Source organism: Metopolophium dirhodum, chromosome 9 (assembly GCF_019925205.1).
Source record: "Metopolophium dirhodum isolate CAU chromosome 9, ASM1992520v1, whole genome shotgun sequence".
In the NCBI taxonomy this organism is placed as follows: domain Eukaryota; kingdom Metazoa; phylum Arthropoda; class Insecta; order Hemiptera; family Aphididae; genus Metopolophium; species Metopolophium dirhodum.
Genome location: NC_083568.1, coordinates 17,127,946 through 17,142,075, shown reverse-complemented (window position 1 = coordinate 17,142,075; position 14,130 = coordinate 17,127,946). Strand labels below are relative to the sequence as shown.

Here is a 14,130-nt window from a genome sequence, read left to right as displayed (position 1 = left end):
TTACAATTTAATTACGAACGAGTACCTACAGACGTACAGTTAATTTGTTTAAAGTATATTAATAGTTAAATTATCGGATTAGCAGTTACACATGTAATTCCGTCCATTAAATAGACATTAAAATTTACTCATAGGTATAATAAGTGCAGAACTATAGTTCAGCTTCGGTATTATAATTTAAAACGTACCTATATGCATATGTTGTCATTCAGAAAAGTAAAAATTTAACTTTTATTCAACAATTTTGTTTTGTGGAAAATAAAAGCCTTGCTCACCCACGACCTGTTGGTCGAAATGCCTTTTGTCAACGCATTTAAGTATACGTCTGAGTAAGGTGCAAACACATGGTTCGTCGCATAATGTTTGTAATCAAATTTCCGTGTCTTGAGCTTACCGCCAGAGAACGATCTCATCGATTTCTCCGACGCAGCGTCACTGCCGTACAATTGGGAAGCCGTTACCTATAATATTAAGTGCGGACAATACATTAATATTAATATTCAATGTAAGTTTTTTAGTGGTAAGTACGTTACATCGCTTTAAACGAGCTCGTGTCATAATGTATTATTGTAATTTATAGGTATTAGCTACTAACCGTCAAGTTCGAATTTACGTCAGAAAATTGCAATACGAAATATTGATTGAACGCGTCCAACAGCAAATGTCTGGACTTCCGATCCGGTATGAACTGACCGGAATTCCGTCTGAGGATTTTGTTGTATAGTGTTTTCACCGGTGGTAAAGTTTCTGAAAAAATTAATTTTCTGAATTTCCTTTTAACCCAGTGTTAATAACTGCGCGTTACAATACGATACATTTCGTCAATAACAGACAATACGCGGTTTTACCTCGTTTGTGCGAATATGTATTTTATTTTATATTATTATAATAAAATAATGATAATATATAATATAGTAGTGAGGCATAAATATTTACTGTCGTTTGCACAGCATTCCAGTGGACATGCTGGAGGCAATATTCTGGCGGAATATACACTATTGTTGGCACCAGCGAACACGTTTTCTAATCTTTTCACAACTGTTTGATGGACTAATCAAAAAAAAAATATATATATATATCATGCTATTATAGTATGGTTAATATTATTATGTAACATGTATACGTAAAACTGAAATAATCTATAAAATATATTTTAGCTTGTTAATACACTCAATCAATCTATCGCTGCAAGCTAAATTATAGATCTTGTTTAATAATCATAATATATAATATTTAAAAATTATATCGAGTTCCTAACCTAACTTAATTTTAACTTTTAACTCGTTAATGCCCAGCCTTGCCACTTAGTATATATAATATTATATAAGTACAGTGAAACCCCTGAAAATTTGTTGTCCACTAGAAAATTTGTTCCAAAAAAAACTGAGCTATTTAGGAGGAGGGGGGGGGGGGTAGTGTTCATTAAGGAAGGATTTACTGTCTATATATTTCATTAAATGAAAATAACCTTTGTTAATTATGTTGTTATATTGTAACTGTAACTTACAAGCGTAATTGCTTTTTAGCTGGCGTCCCGAAGTGAACGGTAAAATGCTCCACCACATCGTCGGCCTGCCTCTACTGACGTCCAAGTGACCAAAGCGAAACAGTGCTACTGCACGTGACATAAACGACACGGGTTCCTCTGAGGTTGGGAAAAAAATGTTATGACAAATATAATAATTAAGGTTTGCACTACTATCAAGCATTATATTATATCATATTAGTAAAATTATCTATACACCGCCAAATTTATCTTGTTAAGGTACACGGTCCAATATTAATTTTATAGTTACGCCACCTGACTCAATCATGGATTCTAGTTCTAGGCAAGAAAAAGCACTCGATATTTTAGCAGATTTAACAAAAAAATTAATGGGGCTTTCATAGTTTATCAAATGTAATTGCTAAAGTAATATATAAACTGTACATTTTTTTTATTCTTTTATTTTTATATGCGTATAATATAAACATTAAATATATAATTTGCTAAAATCCTTATCGCTTTTTTTTACGTATTTCATGATTGGTTTTTAGTTGTGTAGGTTTTCGAGTGTAATTTTTGCCATCCTAACAGGCTACAGAGTTCAATATTAATATTTACTATATTTTTTTTACCAATATAAGTAAATACCGATAGGTACCTACTTTGTTGCAATATTTTGTAGGTAACGATATTTATTAGTTTTCTATTCGATACCCAGTAAATCAGTAAAATTATCGATAAAAATGTTGCGATAATATAACAAACCTACCTGAATGTATAATAATAATATATGATTTAATAAACCACTGCGCTATAAAACTCACGGCAGCGTTCGCCGACGTAGTCTGAAGTGCACCAGCACGATAATCCATTTTCCTCGGTGTACATCCTGATTCCGCCGTTTTCACACTTAAAACCGTCTATCTCTTTGCAATATCCAAGTTGTCTCTGGTAATCTAATTTTTTATTTTATTTATTTATTTCGTCTTCTTAGAACGGTTGGGAAAACTCACTTATTTTATTATTTTCCAGATGAACGACTATCACAAGTAAAATCATGAAGATAATGGACTTCACAGCATATGGGATCTCTGAAAACAAAGAGACGCGTATTAGGTTTTACATAATATTACAACGGAGACAATACTGCACGGTCTCGGCCACCTGGCATTTAAAACACCCATCATTAACCCATATCATTATGAAGATGTCACTATGTTAGCACACTATTGGTTTTCTTTCTCTCTGATCCACACGCAACATAGCAAATATTTTACGTTAAGCAGAACGATCTCTGTTTTATTACATTTAATATCATAGTGAATTCACCTGTTGCCAAATTTTAAGCTAAGAACAACAGTTGTGTCCATACGGCATTGGCTATTTTATATGATATTTTAGTTTATATAATATTATGTAAGTTATGACCGTTTAAATTGTATAAAAATTACAACACCGCTGAAAAGCCAACGCAGGGACTCGGGTAATGTTCTTAGCTAAGAGCAATATTATATGTACTTAACAATACACGGGGTTGCTTCTGGTAAACACAAATTTGCTGTGTTGCGCATGGGTCAGCGAGGGAAAACATACGCGGTGCCCTGACACCCCCTTAATTCACGACGAGGACACGAACCCGCGGTCTTGGCTACATATTATATTCGCGATATTGTGATAAAATCTATATTCGCGAGCAGACTGTCTCTTGTTACGGTCGTACAGCGACAAGACCCCGGGTCTAGAGGTGTTTTGCTGACATCAAAGACCACGCGTTGACACGTCATGACGGATACAATATATTTCGAAGGCGCGCATTAATTGTCACACGAGGTCATTAAAATTCCGCCTAGTCGACGGTTTCGGCGCGCAGCATTTGAAACACCCCGTATACGAGAGCTTTGTTTAAATAACGGCGAGACCGCGGTCGTAGCTGTACATGCGTATTATGCTCGCGAATACATAATATAATATTAATGGCCTGCAGGCAAACTTGTGACTACTATATTATTATCACAGTTGCGCTTCGGTATCGCCACATATTGAGTAATGATTACACCTATTACGCATTTAGTTTTTCAGGACTTAAAAAATGATTATAGTCTTATATAATAATAGTCTTATAGACTTTAATAACTCATAACAATATTGTAAGGGTAATTTGAAAGCCTACATTATAAAACAAATACGCCAGCATGTTTTTTAGTAAACGAGTTTATTTTATGCACACAAATACAATTAATACAAAAGGAATACAAATTATTACATGGTTCAACTGAACATAACTAATACATTACTAAGGCCGGACGGAAAGGTCACGTCAACGTATCTACTATACCTGCCGTATATTATACAGATAACGGAAGAGATCCTCAAGTCCGCCGCGCTACAGGCTTGAGGACGACGGACCTCAAAATCTCGGGCGTATGTAATTTGCGCCAAAACAACCTCGCCAAAAAAATATTTATGTAATTTGCACCACATCTAAAAATTAATTTTGGTAATTTGCGCCACTTTTTAAGGTTGTAGTTTGCGCCACACAAAACTTAATAAAAGGGCATTAAGTAATCGGCACCATCGTTTACCTACAAAAATTGTAATTTTTTTTTAACCTAAATAATCAAGTTAATAATAGAAAATCAGTAATAATATAATAATTATAAATAAATGTCTATAAATATATTATGTACTCTATGTATATTAAATAAATATATTTTTAATATTTTTGCGATTAATATTTGACTACTGTAAATATCATAATATACTCAAGCCTGGGCAAGTTCATGATAATTTTTTACTGAGTTCAGTTTAATTGATAGTAAACATTTTAAAAAGTTTAAAGTTAACAGTTAATCTAATTTTTTTTTTACTCATTTGAGTTAAAAGTTATATGAACATTTTCAATTAACTTATTAACTTAAGTTAAGTAGTATTATTATTTTTTTTTAAATATATTTATAAATACCCATTAATATGGTTTAAAATAATAAAAATCATAAATATTGTTGGACACAGGAAATAACCAATATATGAGCATAACCTAATTGATTTTAATTAAGAAATAACTTATTTATGGCGAAAATATTTAATGATATTCTGTTCTTAATAATTGTACATTTATGATTAAATTTAAATTTAACTTTAACTTAACTATAACTTTTTAATTCGTTTATGCCCAGACTTGGATATAGTGCTGTTCAATATTGTTCGATATTTTGACAGTTGATAATTTTTATTAGATTAGACGTATTCGACGATCTCTCCTCTACTTATATTATGAGTAGAACACAACAATTATATTATATCCAGCACGCATTGGTATTATCATATTTTCGATGCGATGGCAGTAAATTTACCGGCTGGTAAATTCCAACAATTAAAATTGAAAGTGTGTCGCAGATTACATATTCAATTTTGTTTTCCGTCGTGGCGCAAATTACCAAAATAAATATTTAGAGGTGGCGCAAAGTTCATGTTTAATTTTTGTATTTTGGCGCAAATTACATACGCGCTTAAACGTACCTATTAGTGGTGCAAATTATAAATAATTAAATTGGCGCGAAATACCATCTCCGAAAAAATCCTCAATTTTGGGTATACGGCGGCAGAAGGTTTTCACCGCTTTCCTCACGGCTCCCCGAGCTCCGGCCACCTCGGGAGTGCGCGGCTTCTGCACGGGGTTACTGCGGAACACCGCCATGCCGGTCGTCATCGGCGGGGGTGGCCGGAAATATGCAGAGGTTACCGCAGGAGGAGAGGGCGGTGGCCTCGGGACCGGAAGTGCCGGTGGGGGCCCTGAAGCTGGTGTAAAGCCGGACGTCGGCGCGGTAGTAGGTTGGTGGCATAACGCATCCGGCGTGTTTCGCTCGAAACTGTTTACCCCTGCCGACGTCACGGCAGCGGCGGCCGTCGCGCCCGAGACCAAGTTCCGTAACATCATCGTGTTGTTCATTCCAACGATTTCTGATGAGTTTTTTGTCACATCTCCTACACGGGCACACGGCATTAGTAATTTATTATCTATTAACCGATATTTTTCTATATTTTACTTTCGAGAATTGAGACCCGTATTTTCAGTCTGCGAAGCTTGCAGCTGTCTGTTTTTTCCCCTGAGTTTTCTGTGTTTCCTAAACGAACGGAAACGACTTATGTGTTACACTGTTATGGATATAGTCAGGTCGATATATTATATTATATAATATTACTTTCTGCGGACGTCGTCTTTGCATTTTTCATCTGGTCGACGCTTTCTATCAAATGGTTTAAATCTTTTTTAACGTGTGATACTTCCAATCTCAAGCTGTTGAAAGATAGGCGCTGCTCGTCGACTGTTTGTTGTAAGGTGTATATGGCGTCGGCCACGTGATGTTTTAATGCCAGGCAATTCATTTCACATACTTTGAAACTATGCTGAAAATCAAATCAAAACCGTTTATCAGTACCGCGATATTATTCGATTGTTCTTAAGTCGTTATTCGTTTCATACTTGTATATCTTTGAATGCCTTTTGATCTATAGCGTTCATAGACAGTTCTAGAAAGAATGGAATTATATGAAATATTTAAAAAATAATACTCAACAATATAATTTAATTATGTGCAAGACAACCTTTTATTGATTTCGTTTGTGTCGTTTTATTCAAGCTTTCATTCCTAGTAGAATTACTAGTTTCTGCATATAAAAACTCATCAGTTTCGTCCTATTAATATAAATAAGCACTTTTATAATATAATATGTACTACTTAGTACTTAGTTTGTATTACAACTTACAACTTACAAATTATAAAATACGGAAAGAACTATTTTAACAAAAAATAAATATTTTTTTTATTTAATACTGAATCATAATATATCATAATACAGATTTAAAGAAATTTAATCACCCTCGTATCCGTTCTACCTGCAGCTTGCCTCTAACTTGGCTACGCTAAGTAGGTAAGATACGCCGAGCTATTTCATTATTATAATATTTACCTACATAATATGTATTATATTTTGTTTACCTCCAAGACTTCTTCCATATTTCTTGGATCACGTTTATTGGTGGTTGGGTTTGACCCTCTTGATAAAAAGAATGACATTGCAGCTAAATTGATGCAAGCAAATGATATTCCGTACGAAAATTCTTTTAAGCAATATATTTTTCAGCGAAGGTTCAACAAAAGGTAGGTTCAACGTTCAAAAAAATATTATGAGCACTTTATTTATATGTAAGCCGTAGTCATGTATAATTTATATCATGTTATGTTTTGATGTTTAAACAATTAAACCAGATAATATATTATTATAACAAACGATATTATTGTTTAATTTATAAAGTCTTTGTTTTTTATCGAACTGCATTCACAAATTATTGTTATGAAAATCTCAATATGTATAAATTACGTCTATGCAGTTTCAGACTGGTAATTGATACCGGGGTGCAATCGAATCCCGGGCCCCGGCTTAGCTGGGCCCCATGCCCCATACACATTTGGAAAAATAATTTAAATAAACTGCTTAAAACTTTCTAAACTTTCTAATCGTCGTACTTGTTTATTATATAGTGTGGCTTTGTGGCGTAATAATGTGAATATCATTACAACACTAGATACGTAAGACCAAAGAAAATTAGAATATACAAATCTAAATTTGCTGTTTTGAAGGCTTATGCGGAGCTGCAGTGCACAGTGGTATATTTTCATAAAAACCCGGCCAAAATATTGTATAAAGATTAACCAAAATTTGAATTTTTTTGCTCTGTGATGACTGCCATTTAGATTTGCTTATGACAACAATTTATTCAATAAACGGACATTTTGTTAATGCAATTAAACGTTTTTTTAAATGGTACGAAATGATTGTCTAAATATATCTTGGAAGTCTACCAAAAATAATGTTGAAATTTGTATTTGTATATTATTTTGTTTTAATTCATATGTTATATGTTATAAGTTATAGTTAAAATTGTATATTGATTTGATATTTTACAAAGTTATAAAATATGTTACATACTAAATCTGCATACCTTCCTGGTAATGAGGCTCGTAATTAGGCATTATTATAAATGTGAAATCGGCTATCAGGGTCGGCGTTATACGATTTTGAGGGGGGGGGGGGGGATGAGATCAAGTATTTGTCGACTGAAATATTATAATTTATGCCGACTGTAAAAATGTCGACCCGTAATAAATTTCTTAAAACAAACTATGTGAAGTACCTATAAAAATACCTGGTTTTTCTGTATAATAGGTTTTAATATATCTGCATAATTTCCTTTAACAATTAAAATTTTATAAATATTATATTAAAAACTTTATAAAAAAAAATTTTAAAAAATTGAACTAAAACATTTTGAACAGTTTTATGCACATAGTTAGGTTAGTAAAATAAAATAGCTGATATTTTGTTTTCCATAGCCGACAGGGCCGGCACTCCCCCCTTTGAATTTTTCGTAACTATATATCAGTCGGCATTTTTTTAATAACAGAGAGCTGTCAGAAATTATACAACTTGAAACAAACTGTTTTCCTAGATTTTCTTAGGTTATAATTTTGATAGAAAAACGAGAACGGGTCCTCATTAATTTGATTTCTAAATCAATAATTACAGAGGATGATACTATCAATAGTTTTCTATGTTATGAAAAATTTAAAATATAAGTGGATAAGTAAGTAAGTAAGGAAAAGTAGAACTCCTTGTTTTCCTTATTTCCACTGACTTCGATTATATTATAGGTACGCACTTGACAATATTTAAGAGTTTACTGATTTAGAAATCAAAATACTGCCGATTGTTATACATATTATATTATAATGCCTATAATAACTTTTTTAGTACCGTCGTCTATGGAAAACAAAATATCAGCTTAGCAAAACGTCTTGAACCTACAGTCTCATCGACGCATAAGTCACGCCATTATACTTTAGGGCAGGGGTCGCCAACCTTTTCCACCAAGTGAGCCACATTAAAAATGTCAAGTACCCGATAAGCTACCACTATTCGTTCACATATACTATTTATATTATTACGTGCAGCATAATATTATTCTCCATCGGAAAATCGTATGTCTTTCTTCGCTTTCAAATACTATATTTACTGTGTATACACTATACAGTATATTCGGCGAATCGGGAAAATTGAAACTTTATTATAAATTCGGTATAATTTGTCGGTGAACCGAGATGTCAGCAAACTAGACTGTCGGCAAAATGGGAATGTTTTAAAAATATTTTAAAACTGGTATATTAGTAGGCAAAGTGGGTATGAACCACCAGGAACTTCCAGGTATCTCGGTGGGCCAGGCCGTCCCTATTATTACAAAGTTTTAGAGTTTTTCTTAAAATAATCAAGTGTAGTGAAATATTATGTGCTACGGAAAAAAGTGCTGGCTTGTAAGACTCAAATCGTAAATAATAATGTATTATAAAACGTAAATGTAAATAATGTATTATCCAGTCCCCTAACAACAGTCAACAAGGCCAATTATCGTTTATTATTGAAACCAAAAGTATAATATTAATATGATATTCATCGTTTCGTCATAATAATACGATATTATTGTTGAACGCTCATTGCAAAACATAAAACATGTTTAATATCATATCCTTTCTCGCTCTCATCCTTCCGATCACTGCGATACCGTTCGGCACAGCGCTGTACAGCATAGACGACGTGGCATCCAAAACGTGGACAACAGAAGATGTGGCAATCTTGCGCAGTCGCATTTTAATGGACCACTTAATTCCAAAAAATGTGGTCGGCGGAAAATCGTTTCTAAAGTACGTACGGACAATTGTAAACAAATTTGAGATGATCTCCAGCGACAAGACGAAAAGAATAGCCATGGTTACGGCCTGCGATGCGATTGGTGCTTATCTTCAAGGGGTGATGCTGCCACACGTAAAGGATGGATATTATAACGGCCACGAGAGCTATGCAGTCACCAATGAGCTGTTCGCGTTGGAACGGAAGATCAAGTGAGCGATATATAGCTATATACCTAGAAGGTATCTAATACCTGCATGGCTGTGTACTTGTATTGTAAAGTCAAAACGTGTCTTACCGTTCCCCTTAGCGTAGGTAAGTATACCTATCGACATTTCGTGATTGATACGATTTATTCGATAGGTAGTACTTATATTTTTTTTTTTTAAACTACCCGAAGGCTTTTTTTATTATAATGATCAATGATTATTAACAATACATTTAAGTGGTGTACATACATATTAAATATTAATAAATATTTAGTAAATATATACAAAAAAACATGTTTGGGTTATCACTCTCAGTGGATATAGTGGTATAGACATGTGGTTCCAATAAACGGTTCAAATAATTGATAATTATATTTATATAGGTAGGTAGGCAATAAAATATATATATTATAAATATTTATAATTTTAACAATACTACCAAATTAATTTTTTTTATTGACTATTTTATTGTTTGTATGAATATGTATATATTATTAAGTACTTATATTATATACCTAAGAATAATATGTCTTAACTAAACACATAGTGAATTATAAATATCTAAGAAAATGTATTGAACAATATTGAGTTATTAACAATAATTTTAGTATGAAGTTCTTCATGATTTCTAAAGTTAAAACAACGATGTTTAATAATATAACAAAATACAAAAATATCTAGGTATATAATATCAATAAAACTAATACCTATTTATCATTATTATGTAATATTATATTAAATATGTGTAAATGTGTTACCTACTGTAAACTTAATTTTCTATAGTAATTGATTTTAACACAATTTATAATGTAGGTATAATGTATAAATATAAATATTTATCTATTTACGTGAAGCTTATGAACCACTACTTAATTCCATATGATACGGGTAGGTATAGCTAAGGTTTTTTTTTGGCATAGGTTCATTTTGGATACCGACGGACGTGGTTGGATGACGCCCGTAGACGCCGGACAGCAGAGCGCGGCCGCCGCCGCCTCCAAAAACGACGACGCAGACGATCCCATTTTCGAGGAGACGGAAAACGCGTGTGCAGCCCTCTTGACGAATTCCGTACCGTCGGGCAGGGAATTTATCACCGCCGTGCCGGTACCAGCATTCGACGATAACAAGAATCCGGGGTCGCTGGCGTTCCCGTTCGTGGTCGGCAAGCGGCTGTTCTCCGTAGACAGGCCGTGGCTGTCGAATGATGACCACGGTCCGCTGCTCGTCCGGTATTACCGACTGGCCGTTGGCTGCACGTCACCAGCGCCCGAACAGTTCCGGGTGGACATGCACCGTTGGCTGGACAGCGTGGTGGTACCGCTGTTGGCGGATCGCAACCGGTGGTTCCCCGTGCTGGCCGGCGCGAAGCGCGTCGTCCGGGCCGCGGCCAAGGCGGCAAGCGTCGACGTTACCGCGGTCGGCCGTTCCAAGCGGAAGGTGACGGCGAATGCGACGATCGAGCTGACTGCGGCCAACGATGACGGCGGCGATGGTGATGTCCGCCGGTCGTGCGACGACGGGACCGACGGCCAAGTGCCCAACGTAAACGTGTCCCTGGCAGTCATTCTGTTGTCGCTCCTGTCCACATGGTTATCGTTTTGGGCATTCGGCTTTGAACGGCAATCGCAAACTGTGACGTACAGCAGAAAACCGGATACTGGTTTCAACTTATAGGCTGATGCGCGACGGCAAACGTGTGTTTTCGACCATGTTTCTAATTTCTCTAACTTGTGTATGTGCATATAATATTATGTACATATATAAGTCCACACTTAGGAGATACACAAGTTATGCCGACGAATTAGAAACATTTTCGGCAGCACACGTTTGCCGTCGCCCGTCAGTCTTACAAGTTGAAAATCGTATCTGGTTTTCTGCTGTACGTCACAGTTTGCGATTGCCGTTCAAAAACCGAATGCCCAGATCGACAACCACTTAGACAGGAGCGACAACAGAATGACTGCCGGGGACACGTTTACGTTGGGCACTTGGCCGTTATTAATTAATCTTGAGCCCGGCAGCTGAGGCCATTAGCTATTTTTAGTTTACTGTAGGTTATTAAGTCGGTAGGGGGAGGAACACGTGTGTGGTAATTAATGTATTGTTTATTATAATATTGTAATACATAACTAGGTAATAACAATTTTTTTATAGATTCTTAACAAATATATAAATTCTTAAAAAAAAAAAAAAATACATTAATTCTAATGCATCGACTCTTTGACCTCGTTAACATTAATACTCATATTATTATATTGTACACATCTATTACTACTTAGGACGCTTGTTGTTTAATCACAATTTTATGTATAAAATAAAATAATATATATTTCATTAATAAATATAGTAATTTAATAATATTTAACTTGATCATATTATATCTGCGAAATAACGGTTTCTTCTTCGCATTTCAATCTCGGATTATCACTGACTCTTATTCCAGTTATGGTCATATGACTCATATCGTATAGATAGATAGAATATGTAATATAATAAGTATATATTTTAATCTCTTAAATCGATCACAGGTTGAACTGCAGACACGATGTACCATAATTAATGGGGATTAATTATTTTATGGCACGTAAATATAGGTAAATATTTTCTCCTAGCTCTTCACAGCGCATTACATATTAGCATCTAATTTATTATTATACTAATTTTTAATCTTACGCTATTAAAATATGTGATCGATCAGGCACAACAATAACTCGCGGTTTTCAAAACAAAATAAACTATAGTTAAGTTTAACATTGATTTAATATTTTAATATTATTAACCTATATTATATTTAACATTTAAACTGTATGGCGTTTTTTTTTTTTTTGAGAATGACACGTATAGATACGTATCACGTGTCAAATGATATTAACTTACTTTTATAAAGATATCTGTACAATTTTCAATATAGACTGAGCTAACACTGTTTTCACATAAGTTAATTATTAGTCCAATGAGTACAAGCCGGATTTTTTTATTCCAGTTTTAGAATTCTTCAAATGTTTGAAAGTCGAACAGTTTGAGTCTTTAAAATTATAACGGTTCTTTTGGGTTTTAACTTTTAATCCTGATTAACATCTGACCTAGAGGAGTGAGATAACTGATAACTAGACACCCTAAATCAGCATTTTTTTTATACTTTTATGAGTTTTATCATATTGTAATAAAAAACATTAGACACACTCGTGGATTAAAATTATACTTCTTCTGCACTTTTTCACTCGATAAGAGTTTTTTTTAACAATTGATATTTGCGAATTATAAAGAAGATCACAATTGTTTAGGGTTGTTACCTAGGTTGACCAAAACAATTAATTCAGATGTCTGATTTATTTGGATGTTATGATGTGTTTCGGTAATGGTCATTTTAAATTCTAGTTGTATTAAAATAAAACTGGGTTGTTATGACTGAAGCATGTATTTGAATTTGGGAGTCTCTAGCTGGCTTGAATGATTGTTTCTTCTGGTATCGCGAATCTGTCGTCTTTTTATTTATATATGATGCTATAATGATGATGACGCCAAATATTTATGAATATTTTATACTTGAAGTGCATAATAAATAATAATTAAGAATTAAGAATAAAAGCCGTCATTATAATTTATTATATTAATATCGAACAAGTCTTATAGTAATGATCATGGAATACTGAATAGTATAATAATAAGTTATCAATCGCATAATAAAATCATACTAAACTTGGTAGGAAAAAATTCTTGCTGTCTCCTGTACAGTGTACAATCATCTATAGTATTACAAATATGAATTAGTAATGACTAATGACTAAGAGTAATGTATAGGTATATGTCTGTAGAGTAATTATTAGTAACTAATATAATATGTAGGTACCTAAACCTGTATAGTATATCTGTATACAATACTATATATTTATATACCTAATTATATTATGGATGATATATTTATAAATTATTCGTCCGAAGATTATGATATGTTATATTTTACTAACGGACACCATTTTAATTTATTTTAAGTGTGCCAAATTTAAGGCGGGCCACTTCCGAAAATATTTCACACCATCACGAAACAAGTCCTAACGTTGGTATGTATAGTTACTATGTACTAGGTAGGTAATAGTCAATAGGTTCGTGCTATATAATATAATATATCAATATATATATATTTAAAATATCCATTGAAATAATAATCATCTAGAACGTTTATAATTTAGGTATGTGAATATTATTGATGTACGCTTTTATTGGACACTGATAAATATGCGAACATAAACATAGGGAAATTTTAACGATATAAAATAATAGGTACTTAACTATATTTTATACAAGAGACCAACATGTTTTATTTTACAGAATAAAAAATAAATTTTCGGCGTCTGACGAAGTTATACTAATAATTTTCTGATAAAACGGTTATAAACCGGGTCCCGAATGTTTTGGCGGTTTCGAAACGGTTAACTCTGTTTTTCATGCACTGGTCGAATAAATATATAGGTACCTATACTGCAGTTAAATACGGATATTATATTACTTTGTGTTTTATTTTGTCGCGGCCGAGTCGTGGACACACAAACGTCGTCGTCAGTTTGACAGTTCCAAACGAGGTTAGGTTTTAGAAGATAGTAGTAAAAATAATAAATACTATTATTATTGCTTGAGTCGCTACACCGGCGACACATCATACGTCGATCAAACAACATAGGTACATACAGT

General features: G+C 33.6%; 1 protein-coding gene and 1 long non-coding RNA gene across 2 annotated transcripts; both read left to right on the top strand.

Moving 5' to 3' along the window:
* The first annotated feature begins 623 nt into the window (after positions 1-623).
* Positions 624-2,721, top strand: LOC132951775 (uncharacterized). The gene is made up of 3 exons (XR_009665411.1): positions 624-681; positions 1,527-1,688; positions 2,519-2,721. It is a non-coding gene; the product is annotated as an uncharacterized LOC132951775 (long non-coding RNA).
* Positions 2,722-9,052: 6,331 nt separating this feature from the next.
* On the top strand, positions 9,053-11,115 carry LOC132952495 (uncharacterized). Its single transcript, XM_061024798.1, has 2 exons — positions 9,053-9,441; positions 10,359-11,115. The coding sequence occupies exons 1-2, from the start codon at positions 9,053-9,055 to the stop codon at positions 11,113-11,115; spliced, it is 1,146 nt and encodes a 381-aa protein (XP_060880781.1).
* The last annotated feature ends 3,015 nt before the right edge of the window (positions 11,116-14,130 follow it).